Raw genomic sequence first — 27,209 nt, 5'->3', positions numbered from 1 at the left:
CTTTTTCCAATTTGATTTCGTGTCTTGTCACCGTCGTCGTTCAGGGGTCCAATGAGGGAAAGCAGGGCTAAAATGAGCAGAGAGGACCCTTGAGTCGAGAAGCTCCATGATGGGTGTGAAATTGACGCACCTCGGCACCTTGTATTGGTTAATGGAAGCTCCCCTTGAGATGGCATAGTCCATCAGTTCCTCAAATGTCCCATTTTTCACAACCCTTATCTCCAGAGGTCCAATCGAGTTGTCCGCCACTCTCCCCTGTCTGTAAACCGAGTTCAACGATTCTTCCATGGCCAGGCAGCACTGATCCATCACCCCCTCCCTCGGCGCATTCCCCTGATCCTTCACCAGCAACTCCCAGTATATCACGTAGTGCCCCGGAATGCTCTTTGTGTCGGCAAAGCTCGTGTACTCCACTACGCTCGTGTTGTACTCACGCAGAAGCTCCGACGCGTTCTCCACCGCTTTCTGCAACTCCGCCTCGTCGGTCTTGTCCGAGTCAATACTCAACAACACGTTCTTCCTCCTCACGAAATGGAACTGTGGAGCCGAGTTGTAGAACCCGGTGACCCGGAGTATGTCTCCGACTCGGTACCGGTACAGCCCCGCGTACGTACTGATCACCAGTTCATACTCCTTCCCAACTTCAACGTCGACGAGATCCACCAATCGGGGTGGTGAGTCACGGCTCAGTGCGGAAGATGTGGATTCGTGAGGGAGGAACTCGAAGTAGCCCATGTTGGGCATGATCGTGTAGGAAACCTCAGAGGGTTTACACATTGGTTTTAGGTTAAGACCGAAGTAGCACTCGGAAGAAGCGTACATGGTGCATGCCAGTGGTAAGCCGCCGCTGTAATAGTTAAGGGTTGGGATGTATTGGGCCATGGCGCCGGTGACTATCACGTCGAGGTACTTGGTGTTTGGCCAGATTCTGCTTATGATTCCTTCCCAGTTCTCCCCAGAGCATTCACCGGTGATGAACTCAGCGAGTTCAGGGTTGGGCTTGAGGAGACTCGACATGCATTCACGGATAGACGGATCGGAGATTTTGGGATTTACAGTCCCGGTGGCAATGTCATGTGCAAGTTGCTGCCAGTGGAGTTGCAGGAATCGGATCGCTCTGAGTAGGCCGGAGGCGAAGACGGCGCCAACACGGAGGACTTCCTTCTGTTGGTAGAGACCACATAGCATCTGAGTATACATGCTCTGGAAGGAATCAGAGCAGAGGATGGCTTCGTTGGGGCTGGTGTAAACATTGTAAGGGTCGTAAGGTCTCGTCTTGAAGTGATCGCTCTTGTAGTAGCTTGTGAGCACAGGGCGAGCCAGTAGCCCCCCAGGTGTCTTCGTCTCCGATTTCACGAACAAGAAGTAGAGCCCCTTTCCCGTGTCCAGGCCTGGCACGTAACTGCAATAACAGATGAGAAGACGAACTTTATCAATCAAAAAGCTCCGACCGATCACCTGAAAATTGCAGAAAACCAAAAGGATTACAGTACAGTACTCACAGATTCATCACGGGCATGAGAAGATTGTACAGAAATTGACGGCGATCCAGCTCTTCTCGAATTGTTGGCATGAGCTTTCTCTCACCTGCTGATGTTCCAGAGCTGAAAAAAATAATAATAATTAAGCATCGAAAACTGCAAACCACCAAATTTCTCGCTGCCAGAGCATATTGTTGGAAAAGGGGGAGAAGAAGAGAGAGAGAGAGACACGATGCTAACCTGGTGAGGAATTCAGAGATGGGGTGACCGGAGAGTATGGCGGACCGATCGCCATTAGCAATGCGTTGAATCTCAGGCTGAAGATCCTCGTATGTGATCACAGGTACCTTCGATTTAAGGGTCTCGCGATCGGTCGCACCATTAAGCTTATATCTACGGAGGTACTCAGTCTCGGCATTTCGGGTCAAGATCTCAGCCAAAACCTTCTCCTGAACTGCGTCTGCGTTTTTCGTCATCTCTTCAATGAACTGAAGAGCCTTTGCATGCTTTTCGCAGGCCGCAGTGCCAAGTGGGGTAGAAAGCAAAGTGAAAACCGTCATTGTTGAAGCAGACAGAGTTAGTGAGAAAGATGGATAAGCACAGAAGAGAAGAAACGAGAGAAAGAACCAGAAAAAGAGGAAGCAGAATCCGTGAAGTAATGGTGAGTGAAGCGCTCAAAGCAAACCCACATTTATAGGCGAGCTTGAGGACAACCCACACTGTGGTGGCTCTCGTGCTTCATTGCCACGTCACTTTACACGTCAAAATAGGCCCCACAAGATGGAAGGACAAAAGGAAGGTCTGACCTCTGAGGAAAATATATCTTTTTTGACAGCAGACACATAGGGTGAAGAGGGGACAACGGTGGCCCACCACGCATCACCATTGTCTAGCTGTGAAACGGCATGTGGGACCCAATGCCTTCCACGTAAGAAAGGTCCAGGTTGGAGGTTTGTCTTTGTCTACGCGTCAGTGAAGCCACGCGGCTTTTACTGGTCCAGTTGTTGGTCCCCGATAACGATAGCCTCCTAGCGTCCTAGGCAGGATTTGCTGACTCGGCACATAAGACAGATACCAAAACCCTCTCCCCCTTGAAAGGTCTAAAAACTTAGATAGCCTATAGAAAGCTATGAGGTTATGTGTTTAGGCCTTATCACCTTCTAATGGAAATTATTCAATTATTTTTTTAAACAAATATTAGAATAATATAAATAGATTTGAAATTCTTTTCTAGGAAAGAATTAAATACAAATTTATATAAAGTTACTCATTAAAAAACTCAATGAAACAAACTTATTTGAAAGAGAATGACAAATAAAAATTATAAAATATTATAGTGATTTCAACTCCATTTTAATGGAGAACGAAGATTATGGAACCGTACTTACGGCCAGCTCGACCCGGGTTGTATAGGTTTAAGAGTTCCCTCTTCTTTGGGAGAGGGTTCTTGGATAGAGAGCACACCCCGCCTCCATCCCTCCTACGGTCCTACCAGACACAAACAAGCGTGGAACCCACTTGTCTGGGTGTTTGGGCAAGGATAGGGTGATCATTTTATCTTTATTTGAGGTTGATAGGAGGGAGAAAGGTGGAGCAAATCATAGGAGGGGAGTCAGACACAAAATGTCATCATAAATAGGAGGGTAGCGGGATCATTTTACGTGAAGGGCATAGAGATAGACATGGAGGTGTTAGCAAACCCTACCATATTGGTTCATCGAACCTTTTTCCATTTTTCTTCAAGGAAAGTGTTCTCTATTCGAGAGCGTGGCTTACGCCAATGCTCCTTATTTCTCTTTCTCCTCCGAAAAAAGGGTGATATCATTTTATAGGGATGAAAGAGAATGATATAGACACATGATAGTGTTAGCATATGAAAAGACACTTATATCCTCTTATTTTTAGTAGGAGAGAAATAGACACATTGGAGTGCTGGCATAAGCCACACTCTCACTCTCATACACAAAACCACTTCCCAAAAAATTATTATCTAGTAAATACAAACATCTTTCATATAAAAAATTGTTTATTATTTTTAAAGGAAACAAGTTTCTCACACAATCAATAGTGTTTTTTTTTTTTTTTTTTTTTTTTTCTCTCTCTCCTTACTGACCAAGCGGATCCCATATGAATGGTACCATTACCTGTGCAACCATCCAGTCTAATTAACATCACTCTAATTCTTATCCGAGTTCTACTTTTTTTATTATTACACAAATTTGTGACACTAATACTTTCAATTTTTTTGTTTCAAATCAGTTGATAGCACCTATTTTTGCATTAACAAATCATTAACAAGAAGCAAAGAAAAATTTAACTCCCACATGAATAAAGACACACCTCCAAGCTAAAGTTTTCTACATCTTTTTAATTATTTTGGCAGCTAATGACAATCACATATGAGGAAGCTGCTACAACAAGAACTACGCACTACACCAATATTAGACTGGATCACCTGCGCCCTTAAAGAAATTTAATAGTCCAATGATCAGTAAGTCACTCTCATAATTCAAAGTTTTGGCCTAGCGGTTTGGCATTGCCTGGTTGAAGGGATGCTCGAGGTTTTGTCACTTGATCAAATCCTCTCAAGTACACTGCTGCTTGCCATGCACCACTAGCTAGCTACCCCTACCCCTCGGGCCCACTAGACGCCCATCATAGTGGTGAGCCCATTTGGCACCCCAAAAAAGAAAAAAAAGTTAGGTGATGACATATTTTTTTTGGTCTTGCATAAGTACTCTTCCATGCAGTCTTAATTGCAGCAGGTGGTACAAATATCATCACCTAATAGTACATGAAATGTACGCATCCGTGTAGGTGAATCAGACTCCACCCATATTTAGTGTACAAACCTATACATACTAAAAATCATTTTAGGTGTGTTTTATTTGGAAAAAAATTCAATTCTTCATTTTTAAAATTTTTTAACATATTTAACTTTGTAGTTATGCATTATATTCAACACTAGAAAGTACATGAACATTTCAAAAAATTCTCACTTCTAGTTTGCGTATAATAATAGAAATTAAATATCATAATTTATCACCCACAGAATGTTGTTTATCATATTTCTCTTTAAGCTGGATTATTGCCTTATTGGGTTGTAAAGGCACCATTAGTATTAGCTTTATCAATTTGAAATCCCAAGTATTCTACCCATTTGGTTGTGTTGTAATTTAGAAATACAAAACCATTGTTCTACCCAAAAAAATATTGCAATATTTTTTATTAACTTTTTTAGGTAAAATTTTTTTTTTACTACTAGTTTATGAAGAGAGTACTAATATCATTAAAATGAAAAAAAAAAAAATTTAAATCAAAAGGTCAAAATACATATTCTTACATGCAAATGCAATTTCAACAATTAGATTCGAATCCAGTTAACATACATTTAAAGCAATTGCACTTTTTTCAACTTTTCTTTATTATATGGTGTAATACTTACAATAGTATGCTTTATGAATCACTTTATACTTTATGGTTACTTTAGTTGAAATTTTTTGGTATTTATCCACTCAAAGCAAAATGGAGAAAACAAATGTGTGTCTATCAACATGGTTCGAAAAGGTGGATTATTTATGAAACCCTTGTAAGAAAATATATATATATATGATACGTCATGTAGCATTCCTACTAGGCACATTCTAGTATTATGTAATTTGAGAAAGGGAAAAGGTTTTCTGAGCTGCCGGATAAGGTAAACTAGCATCTATCTCTCATGAAATGATCTTGCTATTCTCCAATATGCTCCACTATACTACTTGATCAAAGAACCCTCTCTTTGAGAAAATAAGATAGAAAGAGTCATACTGAAATGGGAAAATGATGTTCACAATTGTTGATAGTAAATGCTGTCTCACACACTCTTTCTCTCCTCTTTGACACTCTTTCTTTTTTATCTTTTTTTTTTTTATCACTTAAAAAATATGCGATAAAAAAAGAAGTGATTTAGACGAATCTTCTTTGTCAATAATCTCATAGTAATCAATTCTTTTCATTTAAAAGATACGTGTTGTCTCCTTCTAAACATATGGATCCATGTACACGAATCATTCAACACTCCTTCTCGTTTACCTATTAACTTGGTGTAAGAGATGCCAATACATAGGGACAATATATACATCCCTCCACCCTCCACCCTCCACCCTCCACCCTCCACATGTAAGGGTGGAGAAAAGAGAAAACAGTAATTGTATAAATTTGAAATATATTTGGAGAGAAGACTAATATATATAAATATATATATCTTATAACCAAGTAGCAGTAGGTATAGGTATATTATTGTGGACAGAGATATCAATGAGTCTTACCTAGGCATGAGCCTAGCTGCAGCAGCACCAAGCAATAAGGGTGCCATCAATGGTCTATATTTTAACTTTTATTATTAATTATTTCCTAAGATTGTGATGTCATGCTACATGTTGTTAATGAGTAAAATAAACTTAGTGACTCAAATTGTACCAATCATGGATTCCTTTTGAGGAGCTGCTGGGGTAGAATTTTGGATAAGTTATAGGATGATTTTAACATAATAAACCACTATAGAGATCTACTAGTAACATAGGTAGGCTGAGCTTCTACCAAATGGCAGTTGCAATGTCGACATATGGAATCTTTTGTATAAGTAGAATATTTAATATATAATATGGAAAAAATCCCATGCCAATTGTGTGGATGCTTTATCATATCCTTTCGCATTCAGAATATATTTTTTTCTTTTTTGAACCAAATGACTTCTCCCCTAAATAATTTTTTTTTTCAAACCGTGATTAGTGTAAAGTGAGAAATTGATTGGTATAAAGTGGGAGATTTTTTTCGACGTGAGAAATCCTCCTTTCCCAATTTATGCAAATGCTGCGACTCAAGAAGAATACTTCCTAATATAAGATAAGAAAAAACTTCTCCACACTCCCAAAATGCAATTTCCTTCTCATATACATATATATTTTTTAATATGTTCTTTCTCATATTCTGAATATATAGGTATCATATGAATGATATATTTTTCAAGATAGCCATTGGTGTGACTATTAGATTTTTTACCACACTAACACAATGGGAAGCCCTCCTCCTACAAGATAACTATCTAGCACCCCCCCCCTCCCAACCAAAGGGAAAAAAATTAATACCCTAATATTATAACTAAAGTCTCATGTCTTGTAATTGACCTGAAGTCCCAAACACATTTCATATTCGTGTCTCCAATGTTGAATAAGATATAAATTTTGAGGGAAAGTTTTCTTTCACCTATGGTGAAGGGATCACTGCAAATCTATAGTTGTTATTATTCTCTCTAATTTGTTGAAGATCCGAAATGCCCTTCATTTTCTTAGACACTCGTCCAACGCAATAATACTGTTAAGAAATTCCTCTCTAACCCAAGAGTGCATAGACAGGGAGTGAAAAGGGTTTAAAAACACATAATCGGTGATGAAAACTCTCATTGTCGATTTTGATTTGAATCAGAATCAGTTTGAGAAAACCTTAGAATCGACATATTTAAAAAATATTTCAATGATTATGGTGTTTTTATCTAGGAATCGATCGTATCAAATAGTCAAAAATAGTAACCGATGACCGCTAATTCTAATCTGAACGGGAAAATTCCCAATTCAATTCACCGAATTTTGAAACCCTAGCAATTAACTAATCCATAAAATTGTGATAAAATGGCTTGAACAGACCTCCAAGATCTTGTTTGCCATCATGATTTTTTGTATTATCATTCTTCAAGATTAATAGTCCTTTCCCCCCCCCCCCCCCTTTTTTTTTTAAAAAAAATCCCTTTCAATAGTTTATTTTTGGTTTAAGTTTAGCCAATGGAGGTTGGACACATTGGCTTGAAAAAGGAAAGGCCATATAGTCACTTCTTTCATTTTTTTTATTTAAATTTCAGCTCTGGGACCTAATGGTTAGGTTTCCATAGAAACTAATTTTGAAGACCATGACTTCTCAACGACTACCCAAATGAAGGAGATGAAGATATTAACTCTTTGAATTTGTCAAGCATTAGACTAGGTTAGTTTTCTTTTATGTCTAATCACCAAAATTGACTTGGATTAATTAGAATAAAATTAAACGTGGTCCACTGTCCACCTACGGCTCTTTGGACCTCATTTTGGCTCAATAAATCTCAAAAAAAAAATTTAAAATTTATAGAAGAAGAGACCACAAGAGAATCAAAAACATTTTCTCATGTTTAGGCTTTGGTGTGTAATAGACATGGAAACAAGGATCCGTGCATCAAGAAATGGAGACATTGAAGACAATAGTCGTACACTTAACAGTACTTAAAATGAATCCATCCGAAGGACCCGCCTCTCTGCCTCCTTTGACGTTGGGTTGAAAATTGACCCGATGGGTCCAGATTCAGCCCATTTCCACCTCTATCCCTTCCCAAGTCTACTAAAGAGGTAGATTACGTGAAGTTATTGTGTTCTAACAGAATTTGGAATATTTCTCCTTTCTTGTCTCTTCTCTTCAAAAATTTGAGAAGGTTAAGGATTCTTGATTTTGATAGGGAATGGAAATGGAAATAGATAAGAAGAAGTTTTAGGTTGTGTTTGGGTAATGCATTTCGGGTTGATTTTCATTCTTGAAATACATACCAAACACAGCCTTAATGAAAACTTATGTCTCCATGCTATAGATAAACTTGTATTTTGTAAGGGTAAGATGGTCTAACGAATTAAGATCAATTCAATAAATTTGGGGCACTATCTCCTTTGAAGTTAAAGCCAAGTTTGATATTTAAGCTAGTTCCTACTTAGACTCCCTTAGAAATAGAGAAATTGTTTATTCTTAGGACCTGTCTATCTAGTATCCATGCATGTTTTGGCTCGTTAGGAAACTTTCTTGAGGTGGTGGTTGTGTGTTTGTTCTTCTCCTATTTCTCTTTGCTCTCAGATCTTTGGGGAGTCTCTATGTATTCTTTTGTGCTTCGTTGAATATATTTTAATGTTACTCACACAAAAACAAAAAAAAAAACCGTTGAAATATTGGATTGGTCCAATTGTGAGCCGCCAATTCAGAGTCTTGTTAGGACAAAGTCCCAATTCTAAACACAATCTGATCCTTAATATAAACTAGGTTGTTTGAGCCTATATGCATCTTCGGAATGGATTCTTAGTCCAGAATATGCATTCTAGACTTGCAAGGATCTATTTTGAGAATACATATCAAACCTAGTGCGTTTCAGACTCAAAATCTATTTCAAGAATAAATGCCAAACACAACCTTGGCCAATCAATCCACAGTATATATATATATATATATATATATATATATATATATATATATATATATGCAAGTGTATTTATATGATTTGTGTTTTATTTTATATGTTTTGTGTATAGGGAATCATGTGGCTCAACCTAGGCGTTCAGAGGTTGTTGTCTAGTTTGGTTTCAGGTAGAGCATATGGTGTTTGCTAATATTAATAGATTTACTGGTTTAGCTTAGAGAGCTAGATTGAGGCTAACATGCATGGATCACTACCCTCATCATCTACATTATGTGGAACACTTATTGTATTCATTCATCCCCTGTGAAGAAAGAAAATTGGATACTGATGTAACTTTTTATTTATTTAAAATTTTTTTTTATCAAAAAAAAATGTAACTGGTTTTTTTTTTCTTTTTTTTGGTGTGGTGTGAAAGAGATGTAACTGGTTCAATGTAGAGGAAGAATATATATCAGAAAAGTACTACAGTCCAGAATATTATTAGATTATTAGACATTGGTTTATATGGAAGGGACCCCATCCTTGCTCATCTAAGGATGATAACGATTGTTGTCCTGACCTCCCCACTTGACCCAGTTGGTGAAGCTGTGGGTAGGGGTGTCAATTGGTTCGGTTTTGGGTTATCAGTTTGGTTTTTTAACAGTTTAGATTCTAAGGGTTCAAGACCAAAACTAGGACCAGAACCAAACCAATAAGTTAATCAGTACCAAACCTAAGATTCAAGATCATTAACTAATGGATGGGTCGATTCCTATTTCAAGCATTTCAAAATAATAATAAAAAAATTCAAATATCTAACACAAGCTACATAGTTTCAATAATACTACAATAAGATATTAATTTCATTCACATTAGATATGCAATCCATTATAATTTTTTTTTTTCTCAAATCACAGAACTAATCCATATTACCTCTTGTTCTTATGTTTTGATATTAGCTCTCATGACCTTAAGTCTCAAGAATTATATAATATATAGTTCTGGAACCGTTGGAAGATCAATAACTTAATTGATAGATCTGATACTGGACCAATAAACTATTGGATGGGTTGGTTTCAATTCCTACCGGGTTGATTCTGGTCCAATTCTCGGTTCTAGCTCAAAATTGGCAACCTTAGCTAGCCGTGGGGGCAAGTTGTCCATCAATTCAAGTTGATCAACTTTTGTGAGATCTTAGGTCACAAAATAAAATAGGAGACAGTAAGGGATCTAAGATATTTTTTTAACTTCTTTTTCTTTTTGGGCGGAGGAATGGCATGCATATAAGTTGATCTCTCTATTCGAACAATCCCAAAAAATAACATGTCATCTTCCTTATCTGTTGAGCTAAAGGACAATTTCAAATTTAAATTAAAGTAAGACTCATTGTTTTATCCATTTTTAGTATAAGATGAAGTTGCATTGTTCCATGCATATATCATAGGGTGGAGTTCTGGATCAAATTCTTACCAACCAAAAAAAAGAACAACAACATGAATCATGCCAAAAGGGAAAAGGCCAAATGGTGACTGGTGAGACTCATATATTCCTACAAGACTCATATCCGAAAAAAATATATATATATAGGAGGGAAAAGGCTTTTCGAGTCCACTGCGGACAACACACTAGCACACTCTCACTCTCTTTCTCTCTCTCCTCTTCACATGAAATGACCTCTCTATGCCTCTATGTATGAAATCTATTCCACCGGTTCCTTGTTGGTGTGTTTTCTGTGTGAGAGAACCATCTCTCTATAGGGGAAGTGGAACATAAAGGGTAGTTATATATTTGCTAATTAGTTAATTATATATATGAAGAAAAGTTCTCTGTGGGGGACACAGGGGCCATGCCAAGACATAATGGGGGTAAAATGACCATCCCACCCCCTATGATATATAGGTGGAAGTCTCATCTCCTAAAAAGTTGACTAGCTAACAATTTCTAGAGTATATTCACCACACTTGAAAGGTGGCTTTTTTGGGTTTTAATCTTCTCCAATGCCTAAAGTGTACAGTGCAGTAGTGTTAGATGGAGATGTTGACACTTGGCAGCTTGAACATTCAACGGTCCAAACTTAACATAAGTCAATGAGCTTGATCGAACTGTTGGATGTTCGATCTGTCACATGTCGACTTCTCCACCCCGAACTCCGCACTGCACAGGTTTAAGGAATTGAAGAGAATTATTTTTGGATGATCTGCTCCATTTCCCCAAGGTTAGATAATTTTTCTCGTTTTTTTACTGCTGGAGAATCACGAAGCGAAACTTATGCGTACACGATGATGTCACCAGACAGTGAAGCAAAGGACTCTTGACCTATTTATATTCTGTTTGATTTTTCGCAAGCTTCAAAAGAAAAATCATCAAATCAGAAAGAACTTGAATGATCCACTGACCAAGTGCGTCCTCCTTCCAATGCAAATTGAGTGGTAAACTAGAAACTTAAAGAGGGAAACTTCTCTCCAACATCAAAAACGGGTAAACGGGTGACTTACCCGGAAAAGAAAGGAAACGAATGTTTCTTATACCAAACCAAAATGCACGTAAAACTTTGAACCGCCAAACTAGAAAGCAAGGTCGTGAGTTGCCACTAAACAAACGAACATTACAATTGACCGGAAACCACGAAGCGCACGTTAGTCATACCTCATACCAATGCGGAGGAGACTGGGTCTCCGTTTGGAAGTTGTGAAAAGCACGCGAGAAAAACGACTTAGTTTGGTTTGACGTTTGACTCTTTGAAGACCAATAAGACTTTTAATGGAAAATGGGTATATTAATGGCTGCCTCGCATTTTTTCCAATTTGGCTTTCCAACACTTTACAGTCAAAAATGCTTTCACATGTGCCAATTGCCAGAGACCAATTTATCCCTACCAATGGCAAGCATTCACCTACTTCCCTCACTAGGATAGATAGTAAGACATGAAACACGATGGCTGGCAGAAATTTCTTATCTCTTACCCTTGTCACCATCTTCTTCTTTTTAACTTTTCTTCTTGTCCCCTTAAGTTCCTTCCCTAATCCCCTACTCTTACACGTCCTCCAAAACCCTCACTGTACTCGAACTTTTTCCCCCACTCTCTCTGGATAAATCCAGATCTTCTCCCCATGTGTGGCGAGTAGTTACTCTTCACGTACACGGTCTTGCTGCCATGTATCTTGTTTTGCAATTGAAATGACGAAATTTCCATCCCCTTTGTCACTTGTTATCATTACTCTTGTGAAAATGATATGTCCTATTAATGTCTTGTGTAGATCCCTCAGTGATGCATGTGTGCATCATCACTGAACGTGTTTTACACACACGCACACAACACAAGCAGACAATAAGACATCACATGACAGATCACTTTTATTAAATTAGCCACATGGACCCAAGAGATGACGTGGACTATCTGCATTGCCTCATTAATTGGACAACTTATTGTTGGAGTTTAGATTGGCCAGGCATTTTGTTAATATGCTAATCCAATTAGAAACAAGTCACTTTCACTTATATATATACACCCATGCAAGTACATCCATCGTTGAGTCTATCTCTCTCTTCCCCATTTTGAAAAGACACATTTATCCTCTTATTTTGCAGAAGAGAGAGATAAGCACATGGTAGTGTGGCTGTATATACTACCTACTTCCCATAATTTTATACGATGCAGCCAACCCCAACCCCCATTTGTGCACACCCGGTACCCAATATCAATACATGACCAATAGTGTATCGATTGGTTCGGCTGTTACAACCGTATTAGTCACGGTATCCCATCAACTTGAGCAACTTTTCTACCAATGGCAAGCAATCACCTACTTCCCAATACGAATGATGCATATGTATATCACACTCGATCTCGATATGGATGGGCTGATACCGATACCGATACTTAAAATCATGTCTTTATGTTACTTTCAATGTGTCTTTCTCTTTAATTAATATCTTTTTTGTCTATCATGGACGCATGGATAGAAGGAGATTCAAACATGAAGATTGAAGAGGCATTGCAAGGCATTACACGCTGATATACATGTGCTTCTACTTCTGCTTCTACTTCTGGTCAAGATTTCTGAGAATGTGTGATGCAATACATGTAGAGTTTCCCGAATGCTTTGTAAGATATGTAGGAAGAGATTAATTAAGATTACTTAATATGGGGGATGGAAGTGAATAATGGCCTGTAATGGACATAATTAAGAGCCTCTTTTTGTAGTTGATCATGATGGAGGGTAGTTAGTTAGAAAGTGCATGAAAGGTACCCTCCAGATTTCAATATTGTTGTTTGTTTTTAGTGTACATAAAAAGAATCCTAATCCACTCTACGGCTTAGTTTGTCTAGGCTTATATAGTTAAAATTAATATTCAAGAGCCAAATGAAATCCTTGTGTCTAAGAAAGCTTGTGATTTTGACATTAAGTCCGTTAATGTCTCTTTGCACATGGATGCTGTCAAAGAGATATTAAGTCGTTCTAAAGTTGAAGTCTCTATACCACCTAGTTTTTTTTTTTTTTTTGCAATTATTTTCTCCCTCCTATTTTTACCATGTGGATGATACTATTAATCTTCCAGTTACTATTGGAGTGGCGTGGGAGATTCTCCCATACTAAAATCGTGGGTAACCATCTCTTTCTTCTATTTTTTTAAAGTGTGTTGGAGAAATATTTTTCTTCCATGTCGGCACCTATTATGTGACTGGTAAATATGATATTTGAGCGGCATATCTATTGGAGATAAACTTTGATGGTGTATGGTGTCTCTTCTTCTCCTTTTTTAATTGAATACAACTCTGAAGTATTCGAAAAGACACAGTGAATTGAATCTATAACTAATAACAGATGATACGGAGTTGTTTTATCTTAAAAGCTGGTTCACAATTTCTAAATTTCATCAAGGGGCGTCTAAATAATGTTAGGTGACATCACTCAGCCTACTATTTCTTAAGGTTTTTCACGTATACGAGATAAATAAAGTTTTCTTTTCCCCTCTTTATTTATATGTGTTTTGGATTATAATTTCTAACAACCATAAAGTAGAGATACTTTAGTTCTCTTTAATCGCATTAAGTCATCTCCTTGAGACTTCAAATCTAGGATATAAAAGATACTTTTTGACCATACTTCGTAGACCAAAGCCCACTATAAGCAAGCCCACCAAGCACGTTTTGGGGTGCGCTTGGGCCACTGTTGAGCCAACCAAGCTATTGGGCTTATATGGAAAATAGTTCAAATTACTGGATTGAAAGTCCAGAATGGAAAAGCTTATCTGAGCTATTTATTGGTTTGACGCTTACCATGTGTTGGGATTATACAAACACTACTCTCATAAAATTTGGACATGAAATCCAATTGCTATATTTCTAACCTTGTATATTAGTTGTTAAACACCTATTAACATGCATGGTAAACAAAGTATGGAAATTTGGACCAAAGTCATACTAATTAAATGGGTTTATGTTCATCGTATAATTTAGGGGTATTTCAAATATATTATATACCCTAAATGGGAAAAATAAAATTTCAAATGCAGAGAAAATATTTATATATTACTCTTCTTTGACAGCTTTAGGTATGGAAGACTTTAAAGTTTTTATTGCATTTTTCATGCTGAATTTTAGTTACTTTTTATACAATACAATTACCTAAAAGGGTATTAAAAAGATATATAGAGTTTTTTTCTAATATATTTATACTCATACTATAGTATTATTGGTTATCGATGCCTTTCATAATAATTGATAAATCACTCTCATAAATTATAGTTATTATTATTATTATTATTATTTTTTCGAAGGAGGGTGGGGAAAGGGCAATTTGGATCCTCTACGGTCGGGCAGCCAAGCGGCCGTTGTCGGCCTCATATAGGTAGGGCATGGATCCCACCTGGGCAATGGGTGGGGTGGTCATTTTGCCCCTACCTGTGTGAGACCGCTCGGCTGCCCGGCCATATAGGATCAGGATCCGGGAGAGGGGGGGGGGATCTTTCTGTCACTATAATTGGTGAACTCATATACATGAGATTTGGCATCTGAAATCTCAGAAAATATGGTGGTAGGAAAAATGAAATTTTTTTATCCAATTGCTGTTGGCCACGCATATATGGGAATGAAATGCTCACGTACATCTATTACCGAAACAAAAAAGAAATGCTCAAGTACATCAAGAGAGTTTGTATGTGGGCTTTGGCTCACTCTTGGGCTGTAATAACTAGCTTGTCAACAATTAACTGCTATTAAAAGCCCAGTTACAAGCTATTGACATATTACTAGGCTTATAGTTGATTGTATCGTTGCAACTAGCCGGGTTGGCCAAACTTGTAAAACAATCCAGATCTTGCTGACCCAACTGGGAATTTGAGGCCCAAAGATCAATTAATAGTATTCCTTTTTTCAGTGTCCAGGGTACATGATAAATAGTGTTTCCTAACCTTCTTCACAACATTAGGGTACATGATAAATAGTGTTCCTCAACCTTCTTAGGATACATGATAAGTAGTGTTCCCTAACCTTATTCACCATTCTTATGGTACACAATAAGTAATGGTCCCCAGCCATCTTCATCGTCATCAAGATACATGATAAATAGTAATTCCCAACATCTTTCACATTCCTCAGGAGACATGAAAAGTAGTGTTCCCCAACTTTCCTTGCAATTCTTAAGGTACATGATATGTAGTGTTCTGGTGTTCCCTATTTCCCTTATAATTTGTGATCTCGTATATTTCAGTTCTCTAACATTTTACTGAGTTTCCCCCTCATCTTTTTGCAAAAAGTCGCTCTACGGTGGTAAAGTCTAATCTTGTGTGTTGGCCGAAGTGACAAAAGTCACATTGAACCCTCGAATATGTTCAAAGATCTTGAAATGAACTTTCGGTTTTGGGGGGAATTTGCAAAACTCCGTTTCCACGAGAATTGAATGGAGTTTTCCCGTATTTCGATTGGAGAATCTAACAGAAACATTACTGTCGAGATTTTGACCAAAAAATTAGACATTCTATGCCCTCTAGGTACGGACCTTTATCCCCTGAGGTTCGCTAACCAGTACGGTTGTGTGGTTCCTCTCATAGTGGGGGCTGAAATGACCATTCCATCCCCTGACCGAACACACTACCCGGGTGGGGTCCACCCCCCTTTTATTAGAGGCACTAGGGAACCGTACCGGGCAGGATAGCCGCAAGTGATAAAAATTCCTCCAGGTACATGGTAAGTAGTGTTCCCCGATCTTTTCCTCACAATTCTCAACAGACAAGTGGTTCAAGGCGTGGGTCCACTCTAGCGGTCTAGCCTAGGGTTTTAGTAATTGTATCAGTCTCTACCGATACTGATTCCAATTCTAAGTGGTTGTATCGGTCTGGATCAGTTGTATTGGCCTGGATTGGCTGTGTTTCATAAAAAATTTGTTTTTTTTTTTTCATTTTTACCCTTGTCCGTACCGATCCACAGACCAACACCGATCCTGATCATGATCATGATCATCTGTTCCGATATCAATACCACAAACCATGAGTTTGAAATTGATGAATGGTGAACTAATTTGGGCCTCAGCCAGGCCCAGCCCAGGGCCCAGACCTGGCTACAACGTCTGAGGCCCTAGTGCAGACTTTGTTGGCGAGGAGTGCGTGACATGTTTGAAGTGCTACAATTTGAACGGCCCCGCATCAGTAATCCAGTGCGTGTCGATAACTCTATAAAGTGCTACGCTTCTGGATGAAGCATGTTATCATTCTTCAAGATTGCGTCGTTCGATCACACATCCCCTTAAGGGGTAAAAGTGCGCCACGTCGTCAGAGTCTTGAAGGAAAAGCTACATCAACGGCAAGAGATTATCGGGAGCAGTAAAGCGTTGGTGAGATCGACAAACACGGTTACAATCACTGTGGTCGCATCAGAATTTATATAATAGTATTCTTCAACAGTAACCATAGAGATGTATACTTCGCCGAGGTAAAGAACAGGAAAAAGCTCTAGTAGCCTGGTTTTCGATCTAAAAGGCGGGAAATGCATTCATTCCGATTCATTTTTTATTTCAGTTCCGGGGTTCTCTTATCCCTCCTTTGATTCGATTCCTCCTGTCTTTAACTGATCCGACTCCTCATCTATTCTTCCTTGCGTCGAACGGCTTCAGACGTTGATGGATTCTTCAGAATGCTGAGGTGAGCTTCCGTATCGATGTTTTTTCTTTGTTTCTTAACCTGATTTTCTATCTTTGAGTTTGTTCTGCTTACGCGAATTCGGGTGGAGATGACAAATTAAAAACTTAATCGGTTCCGAGTTACTGAGCTGTTTGGACTCTGTTGGATTGCTTTCGGACGATGGTCTCATTGTTCTTTTTTGTTGCATTCGTAAGTTTTGATATCGTGTTCCTAGTTATGTAGCCCTAGATCTTCGTAATTGGTCTTAGCCTCTTAGGGTTGCATTCGAGCTGTGAACAATGTAGGTTTAAAATGTTTCAACTTGAAATAGACAGCTTTTCGCCGAGTTCGTGGAGTGTCTTTAGGTTACTCATTAGTATTGTTCTGAGCTTGCCTTGTAAACTTCTTTCTTCTTACCTGTTCAAACTTTCACTTAGGTTGCCGCGAAAGGGAACACCCTTCGTGTAACATTTTTATCTGAGTGGATTTAAATTTCGGCAAAATGCATAACTTGCAGAATCTAGGATTTGTATGTTCACCAGGGGCGTAAGACTGGAGGTCTTTACACCTTTTCCACTCGCTTCTGCTGCTACTTTTCAGTAGACACCAATGAGTGCTTAGTGTTTTACTGCAGTTATGCGTTCTGTTGCGAAGGCTTGCAAGAGTGTATATTGGGAGTTGCATGTTTATCTGATGCCATTTTTTAGATTATAGAGATAACAACAGAAATCAAAGATTTGGTAATTATGATTTACTTGACCACATAATCAAGGGGTTAACAGCTTAGTTTCACAGTGGCATATAACACTGGAAGGTTCAGCACCCCCAACCATCCCCCCGCCAAAAAAAGTAAAATAATAATAATAATAATAATAATAATAATAATAAGGGAATAAATAACCAATGCACTGTTACTTGACACCCATGGGCACCTTATTATTGCAGCGTAATCAAGCTTATTTCAAGCCCTACAAGAGTGTAGATAAGAGGTATGTTTCAATATGTTTTAAGATGAGCGCTCCAAACTTGTCCTGATTTTTTTTACTCGAGCAACCTTCTTAAAAGGTTGCCTTCAGCTGCTTGGAGATTCTTTGGTGAGCAATCTCTTGTTGTAGCAGGGCAGTAATCTTTGTAAGGTGTGAAAACCCTATCTACCCCTACATTCGAGCTGGCTGAAATTGTAATAACACAGGTTCTCTGTTGAAGTTGCCGTGAACTCCTTCATTCGTAGATGTATTGGGAGCTCTACCAAGGATTGCCAAGCATTTGGTACTGAGTTTTCCCCTCCGTTTTAGTTACAAAATGAACCAGAAGTAGGACCAAACTGAGAGTTAACAGCATGGACAAAGATGGATTTGTGAATGAGAAATACAAGTTTCCTATATTCATAGGAATCAATGGGAGAATCTACAGCTACAGCATCATATGTCATGCTCCTTTTCTCTGACCCGCTCCTGGCATCTCAGTTCAGCAGTCAATCATTACAAAAGTCTCTTTCCATCATTGACTAGTGCGGGCAAGGTGAGCTTGTGCTCATCTAAGCCCTAGCGAAGGCTCTCCCATTCCCACCGGAGGCTCCGACTTTAATTTCTCTTGGCTTCTTAGCTGATCCTAGGTTAACAACCCTAGTTTCCTCAAGAATTGCCTGTGCTTTCTTCTCTTTACTTTGTTGGATTTGCTTGAGGAAATCTGGCAAAAGGTTTTCATCATTTCCATCCTCAAGCGAGGGTTGCTGAGAAGAAGAAGAAAGAGAAGGAGTGGAAGAGGATGAAGCAATATACGCTAATGAATAACTTTGATAGTTGTAGTAATCAAGCATTGACATAATTGTAATTAAACACCAAAAGAAAAATTGTTGTGATTATTTATTTATTTTTTCGGTACGAGACTATCACTGCTTGAAATTGAAGTAATAACGAAATCTAATAGTTAAATGAGATACCATATGTTGCTGGTTGCTTACTCATTTTTTTCCTAGGAACCTTTTTTTGTTTGGTAGTTGGTGACCGTCATTTGGACTGATTCCGGCTATCCAATTATAGTGAGTAAAGGAATGAACTATTGACTTCCTTTCTAAAATTGAAAAGGGAGGTATATAATGAATGAAAAAAAGGTTGGCATATCTCTCCTTGTACCCTGTAACATAGTTCAAAATCTTGTTCATTTCGATCGAAATTTCGAATATTTCAAGTATTTCGGTCGACTCGAAATGAAATGTAACCTCGATTTGAAAAAATACAAAATTTCAACTGTTTGTAACATCTCGCCGAAATTTCGGCCAGGCGTTACTAAAGTCAAGTATAAAAGTGCAAAGTTTTGTGACTCTCGGTCAAAATTTCAATCGAGGGCTCTACAGACCAAGGTTTTTGCTCTTGTTTCCACTTTTTTCCACTTGTTTTTGCTGTTTTGTGATTTCTTCTTCGAATTTTTGCCACATCAATGCCAAAATCACTTGGGAAACACACTATTGAACCTTCCTAGCACATCAATGAAGCCTTTCCACTAATTCAAGTAAAACCATTTCTCCAAAAATGTTTTTTTGAAAAACATATGATCAATACATATTGATTAGTAATGAATTTATTATATGTCAGACACTGGAGGCCGATCTACGACCTCATGGTGTCGAAATTTTTTTTCGTCTGTATATATATTATTTTTTTTAATTTTCCTGCTTCAAAATTTTGATTTTTCTACAACAAAAACCTAAAAATAATAGGGATTATGTAAACTGTATGGGGATTAATTAAATATATATGTTAGATACCATTGGCTGATCTACGACCTCACTTGAGTCACTTGATAACTAGTTGACTTGTATTAGGATATTGATGTCATCCAAATTATGTACTTAATATTATGACTTATGAGTCATTGACTTTATGTTAGGCGGAGAATTTACTTGTTTAAATTGCTTATTAATTATTATGTCCTTGAGTACTTAAAGTCTTAAACAATGTGTATGTGTAATTAACTAAGTTATACATTAGGATTCGACCGTATACTGCCAATCAAGGGTGCAAATCCAAAACACCACTTTGGATGACTATTTTTGCAATTTGAACATTTACATGTGTAATAGGGTTTCCATGAAGTTTTAGGCCTTAATTTGGCCTAAAACCCACCGAAATGACCAACCGAAACCTTGCAGGGAAAATACCACAATTTGGTCTAAATATCCGAATTTCGAGTATTTCGGATATTTCGGTCTGACTGAAACACCGAAACGAAACGAGATTTTTAACCTTGCCCTGTAATCCCCAATAGAAGAATGGAGACGCAGGTGTTTAGGTGACTGTGGCTACAAGGAGAATACAAAAACGCATTCTCTGGTGACAGGGATGGGCTTGGTTCACTTTCTTAGATCAAGTTAGGCTTAATTTTGAATGCCCAATGGGTTATTTGGACCATGGGCTTAGTATTTTTGAGTTCTCTGTTGTAATGGGTCAATTTTATAAGCCCAAACGTTAGGGACTTAGGTCCTATACGGAATTAAGTAGTTAGTTTCTTAGTTAGTTTGTTAGTAGTATCTTTAGTTTTTTATTTTATTTCTTTGATGTACAAGACCCAACTATTGCATATGGGCCTATTTTTATTAGTTTCTGTCTCATATTTTCCTGTTTGGAGGTAGTAGACTCCTCTATATATTGTAAGAGCCTTAGTGCCTCACCCACGATTTAATTAGTTGAATGAGAATTGGATTTGTGCCTTGTTGCTGTGAGAAAGTGCCCCCGTGAGTTCATTGCAAAGTGGTGTGATGCCATTAGGGTTAATGAGTGATTGGCCAAGTCTATAGGTGGGAGGCCTTGGTCACATTTCCTTCTTCTTCTCCTAATGTGGTTATGATTTAAACATAAAACCAGTACCAAACAGGATCTGTAACAGAGTGAAAATTTTCCAGAATTATGAAAAGTTGCATAAATCAGATCAACAAAACAGATCAGCCTATAGGGCTTGTTGAGTGGTCCTTTATGTATGTATAACATTTCCTGAAAAACTTGGCCAGATCCAATGGTCAGATCTGCTGATCTGGTCAACTCCTAGTGAAACTAGTGTAACTCAAACCCAGTCAACACTAGGAGACGAATGAAAGTTCAGATTACAGAATTAATATGCCCTGTTAGAGAACCAGAATCCTGCAACCAAAACTAGGCAAAGGGAAAGAAGAGAAGAGAGACAGCCCAAGTCGTGGGAGGCTGCCTGCGGCTAGTACTTGTATGTATTGCCGCAGGTCCCTCCCTCTTATATATATATATATATATATATATTTAAGTAAAAATATACAGTGGGACAGAAATACCCCTGTATCTTGCGCAGCCTTACAAAGAGAAAACTAAAGTAAATAGAAAGACCAAAATACCCCTAAAACCTCAATAATCCCCCTCAAGCTGGAGCATATACATCACCCTCGCTTAGCTTGTTACAAGAAGTGCGAAAACTAGGAGCAAACAAAGACTTAGTAAACATGCCAGCCAATTGGTCTTTGTAAGAAACAAAAGGAGTCTCAAGTCTCAACAAGCTTCTTTAAAATAGCATCCCGAACAAAGTGACAATCCACTTCAATATGCTTGGTCCGCTCGTGATAGGTCGGGTTACTGGCAATATATAGCAGCTTCGTTGTCACAATACATCTTCATAGGAGTAGGCACAAGAAAACCCATCTCAAGGAGAAGAGAACAGAGCCACATAAATTCGGCAGTAGTGTGAGCCATAGCTCTATATTCTACCTCAGCACTAGACTTGGCGATGGTGGTTTGTTTCTTACTACGCCATGTAACTGGGTTATCTCCAAGAAAAGTATAGTATCCTGTAGTAGAACGACGATTACTAGCTGAGCTAGCCTAATCAGCATCAGAGAAAACAACCAACTCTATATGCTTGTTGAGTTGATAAAAAAGCCCTTTAACAGGGGCACCCTTCAATTACCGAAGGATACAAACAACGACATCCCAATGAGCTTTCTGAGGAGACTGTATGAACTTGCTAAGGAGACCAACTGCAAAAGAGATGTCTAGCCTGGTGACTATAAGATATATCAACTTCCCATACCAGTGTCAGATAGGAGATCTAAGATATACTTTCTTTAGGACAAGTTGATACCTTTTTTGCTTCTCACAACCTCAATACCAAGGAAAAAGTGAAGTTGACCTAAATCCTTGGTTTGAAAATGCTGTTGTAGATAGAGTAACACTGTGAAAAACCACAAGAGAATAGAACTGAATTTCTCAAACCACATCCTAGGAGACTGTTTAAGGCCGTAAATGGATTTATGTAATCTGCAAACACGACCACTACTCTCCCCCTGAGCAACATACCCTGGAGGTTGCTCCATATGCATCTCTTGCAAGTCATCGTAGAGAAAGATAATTTTAATGTTTAGCTGAAATAATGACCAATCAAAGTTTAACAACAAGGGAAATAAGCAGATGAACCGAATTCAACCGGGCAACAAGAGAGAAGGTTTCGAATTAATCAACCCCATAAATCTGAGTATACCCTTTGGTAACCTGATGGGCTTTCAGCCGCTCAATGGAGCCATCAGGGTGGTACTTGTTATTGTGGTTAGGTGCTCTCGATATTAGTGCCAAGGGCTAATACCGAGAGGGCAGATTTGTTCTTTTATTTGTTTTATTTTTAATTGTGTATTTCCTGTTTTGTCCTTAAGTTAGTTTATATATTGAAGTTTAGAGGGAGATTACACATATCGTGTAATCCCCCAAGTTCTCTATTTTTCCTCTCTTCTTCTCCCTCTCGATCTCTCTTCTTCTTTTCTTTATTTTATCATTAGCATGGTATCAAAGCTAGGTTAGGCACTGCTACAACATTTGTGCATCTCCTTGTCTCCTTCCTACAGCCTACAATTGAAGATTGATACGCACTTGAAGATTTAAAGGACTCTCGGCTTCTCTTATTTTTCTGTTTGAAGGGGTGCAACACCCTATGCTGTTTGTTGGGATTGTTTGACGACTAGTTCATGGCATAAATTAAGAATTAGGTCTTTTTCTTTTGTTTGTGGATATGTTTGAAGGAATTGGATGGAGTGAAGACTGTTTTGTAGACTCAAGCATCATCTCTGAGACACTTTACAGGGTTTTGGATCGATTTTTTTGTTGGGAGGAAAATCGATTTCTTTATTAGGGCTTTGAGTTTGTGCGTATTACCTGGATTTTTTGGGAGAATTTTTCGCACGAAAATTCTGGTTCTCTTCTTTTTTTGAAGAATCGATTTCTGTCCTCTTTGGCTTTCTCTCTTTACTTCATCAATCCAACACATTATAATGGGTAATGTACCCAAATCTGGTGATGGTTCGAAGTTTGTAACTACTACAGAAATTTTTTCTTCCTCCTCCAATCGTATTACTGAGAAGAAATTGGAGGGGATTACCAATTTTCTGCAATGGAAGAAAATTGTTAAATTAGTTTTAACTGGACGTGATCAGCAGCATCATCTCTTCAAATTAAAGCCCGATGATGATCCCTCGTGGGACACAGTTGATGCTCGAATCTTGGGACAGATGCTGAATTCTATGGATCACCAAATCCAACACACATTGATACAGTGAAAGAGTTGTGAGAATATCTCAATATTTTATATTCTGGACAGAACAACCTTTCCCGTATTTATGACTTATCCCAGGAGTTCTACAGGGTTGATCGAAAGGGCCGTACTTTGACCCAGGATTTTGCTGATTTTAAGAGGATGTATGAGGAGCTTCATTCCTTACTTCCTATTACTTCTAATGTGGAACGGGTGCAACTTCAGCGGGAGCAACTTGGTGTAATGGGATTTTTAGGAGGACTTGGGAAGGAGTTTGACTCCGTTTGTGCCCAAATTCTTAGTGGTGACAAGATAACCACTTTATCTGAAACTTTTTCAAGAGTTCTTCGGGTTTCTCGTGAGAGCACTACTGAGGTTGACACTTCAGCTTTGGCATCTTTCCCATCAAACCGTGGGCCCAACAATGGGACTGGTAGTGGTGGCAATGTTCATTCTGGTGGTGGCCGTGGTCGTGGTGGTGGGGCTGGTTCTGGTAAAGCACCTACTTCGGGTCCTCAGGGTAATTCTGATAGTTCTAGTGGTTTGGTGCGCACTTGTAATCATTGTGGTCATCCAGGACATATGCAACGTTTCCGTTGGAAACTTCATGGCAAACCAACTCAGCAACAGTTTGCCAACTCTGCTACTACTGAGTCTCCTGTACCTCCACAGCCTGAGGGTAAGACGGTGAAGATGTCTGATGAGGATACGCTCGTTTTACACAATTCCAGATTTCTCAATCAGCCCAGCCTCCAACTGCTACCTTTGTTCAGACAGCTAATGCCACTGCATGCCTTTCGACTGCCTCTTCTCGTCCCTGGATTATTGATTCAGGGGCCTCTGAACATATGACTAGTGTTTCAGGTATACTTTCTTCTTTTCAGAAATCTTCTTCGAGTGTCACTTTAGCTAATGGTTCCTTAGCTAAAGTGATTGGTACTGGTACTATTCGTGTTACACCTTCTCTGTCTTTGTCTTCAGTTCTTTATGTGCCTGATTTTCCTTTTAACCTTTTATCTGTTAGTCGGTTTATCAAAACTCATAATTGTTCTGTGACCTTTTATTCGGATTCTTGTGTATTTCAGGATCTTTCATCGAAGAGGATTATTGGTAGAGGTCGTGAGCCGGGGGACTTTATATACTTGAGGACACTTCATCTATGGTGTGTACCAGTGTGGCGTCACCCCACTAGATTCATTGTTGTTTGGGTCATCCTTCATTGGAGAGTTTGAAGCTTCTTGATAATCGTTTTTGGTCACTTTCTAGTTTCAATTGTGAGTCGTGTCAGCTTAGGAAACTCCACCGTGTGAGTTATCCTCCTAGGGTCAATAAACGGTCTGACCAACCTTTTGCTTTAGTTTATTCAGATGTCTGGGGTCCGTGTCCTGTCGTTTCTACTTGGGCTTTCGTTACTTTGTAACCTTTATTGATGATTATTCCAGGGTTACCTGGATTTATTTAATGAAAAATCGTTCTGAGTTATTTTTTTATCTTTTGTGCTTTTGTGAATGAGGTCAATAATCAATTTTCGCATCCTTTACGTGTTCTTCGTAGTGATAACGCTAAGGAATATTTTACAGTCCCTTTTGATGAATTTATGACTCAACGTGGTATTATTCATCAATCCTCTTATGCTTACACCCCTCAACAAAATGGTGTAGCTGAGAGGAAGAATAGACATTTGATGGAGATCACTCGTTCTCTTTTATTTGAAATGAAAGTCTCCAAATCTTTTTGGACTGATGCTGTTTTAACTTCTTGTTACCTCATTAATCGCATGCCTTCCTCTATTTTACGTGGTGGTATGCCCTTTTCTATATTATTTCCTTCTGTACCTTTGTTTGTTTTGCCTCCACATGTGTTTGGTAGTGTTTGTTTTATTCGTGATTGTCATCCTGGTGTCTCCAAGTTGGATCCAAAGGCTTTAAAGTGTCTATTTGTTGGCTATTCTCGTACCCAGAAGGGTTATCATTGTTATTCTTTTGAGTTGCGCAAATACTTTGTTACGGCTGATGTCTCTTTCTTTGAGTCTATGCCGTATGATAGTTCGTCTTGTTCTTTGTCTGACTTGGATGATGATCTTCCTGTTTCTATTGTTTGGTCTATTGTTCACCATGATCCGCAGGCTGCCTCATCACCGGCTCCTCAACCTAGTGTGTTTCAACGTCACCAATGGAAAGTATGTGCTTAGACCCCCGCTACATCGACTTCTACTCAGTCTTCTTCTTTGTCGGCAGGTCCTGCAATAGGTAATGATCTTTCTCCTTTGGAACCTCCTTCTGATCTTGATATTCCTAATGGTCATCGTAAGGGCGTTCGGGCTTGCACCCAACACCCCATTTCTAACTTTGTTTCTTATGATGGTTTGTCTTCCACCTTCCATTCTTGTTTACACACAATTGACACTCATCCTATTCCTAAGTCTGTTGCAGAGGCATTGTCTAATCCTGGTTGGCAGGCTGCTATGACTGAGGAAATGTTGGCTTTAGAAGCAAATCAGACTTAGGATCTTGTTCCCTTACCTTCAGATAAATCAGCTATTGGTTGTCGTTGGGTGTTTGTGGTGAAAGTGAACCCTGATGGGTCCTTGGCTCGTTTGAAGGCCCGCCTTGTTGCCAAGGGATATGCCTAAGTATATGGTGTGGATTACTTGGATACTTTTTCTCCTGTGGCGAAGCTTACTTCTGTTCGGATTTTGATATATCTTGCTGCCACTTACCATAGGCCCTTATATTAGCTCGATGTCAAGAATGCATTTTTGCATGGTGATTTAAATGAGGAGGTTTATATGGAGCAACCCCCTGGGTTTGTTGCTTAGGGGGAGTCTGGTTTGGTATGTAAATTGAAGAAGTCTCTATATGGGCTGAAACAGTCCCCTAGAGCTTGGTTTGGCAGGTTCACTGAAGTTGTGTTAGAGTTTGGGCTGACACGGTGTGATAGTGATCATTCTGTATTTTTCCGTTGCTCTGCAGTTGGCAAATTATTCCTTGTGGTTTATGTTGATGATATAGTCATCACAGGAGATGATGTTTCTGGTATTGATGATTTGAAGACACACTTGCAGCAGAAGTTTCAGACCAAGGACCTGGGAAGGTTGAAATATTTTTTGGGTGTGGAAGTTGCTCAGTCGAAGAAAGGAATTTCGCTCTCACAGCGAAAATATGTTCTTGATTTTCTATCAGAAACAGGAATGTTGGGTTCTAAACCTCTAGATACTCCTATGGATCCCAATTTAAAACTTCTTGCAGATGGTGGAGATCTCTTGCTCGATCCAGGGAAGTATCGGAGGCTTGTTGGAAAGTTGAATTACCTAACAGTAACTAGGCCTGATATAGCCTTTTCTGTTAGTGTGGTGAGTCAGTTCTTGTCTGCTCCTCGAGCATCTCATTGGGAAGCTGTGGTGCATATTTTACGCTATCTTAAAAAGGCTCCTGGACGTGGTCTTCTCTATAGTGATCATAGCCATGGGTGGATAGAAGGTTTTTCGGATGCTGATTGGGCAGGTTCTCCTATTGATAGGAGGTCTACTACAGGTTATTATGTATTTGTTGGTGGAAACTTGGTGTCCTGGAAGAGCAAGAAACAGACAGTAGTTGCTCGCTCCAGTGCAGAGTCAGAGTACAGGGCTGTGGCACATGTTACCTGTGAGCTGATGTGGGTGAAACAGTTGATGGCAGAACTTGGCTTTGTTGATAGCTCTCCAATAAAACTGTGGTGTGATAATCAAGCTGGTGTCCATATTGCTTCAAATCCGGTGTTTCATGAAAGGACGAAACACATTGAAGTCAACTGTCATTTCATTCGAGAGAAGCTACAACAAGGATTGATTTCTCCTAATCATGTTCGTACAG

The 27,209-nt window shown here is 38.8% G+C and overlaps 2 protein-coding genes across 2 annotated transcripts in view; one reads left to right on the top strand and one right to left on the bottom strand.

Moving 5' to 3' along the window:
• LOC122658557 (probable indole-3-acetic acid-amido synthetase GH3.1) lies at positions 1 to 18,586 on the bottom strand. The gene is made up of 4 exons (XM_043853568.1): positions 18,563 to 18,586; positions 1,722 to 2,108; positions 1,503 to 1,604; positions 1 to 1,402 (listed from the first exon to the last, which is right to left on the bottom strand). Exons 2-4 carry the CDS (start codon positions 2,039 to 2,041, stop codon positions 28 to 30), a joined length of 1,797 nt encoding a protein of 598 aa, XP_043709503.1. The 5' UTR covers positions 2,042 to 2,108; positions 18,563 to 18,586; the 3' UTR covers positions 1 to 27.
• Positions 16,615 to 27,209, top strand: part of LOC122658556 (homeobox protein HOX1A-like) — a 26,211-nt gene continuing 15,616 nt past the window's right edge. The window contains exon 1 of the mRNA XM_043853566.1: positions 16,615 to 16,842. The gene's annotated coding sequence lies outside the window, so the exon portion shown is untranslated. The remainder of the gene's footprint in view (positions 16,843 to 27,209) is intronic.

This window comes from Telopea speciosissima, chromosome 4 (assembly GCF_018873765.1).
Source record: "Telopea speciosissima isolate NSW1024214 ecotype Mountain lineage chromosome 4, Tspe_v1, whole genome shotgun sequence".
NCBI lineage: Eukaryota > Viridiplantae > Streptophyta > Magnoliopsida > Proteales > Proteaceae > Telopea > Telopea speciosissima.
Note: the sequence above shows the minus strand (reverse complement) of the source record. Positions and strands in the feature narration are given on the sequence as shown.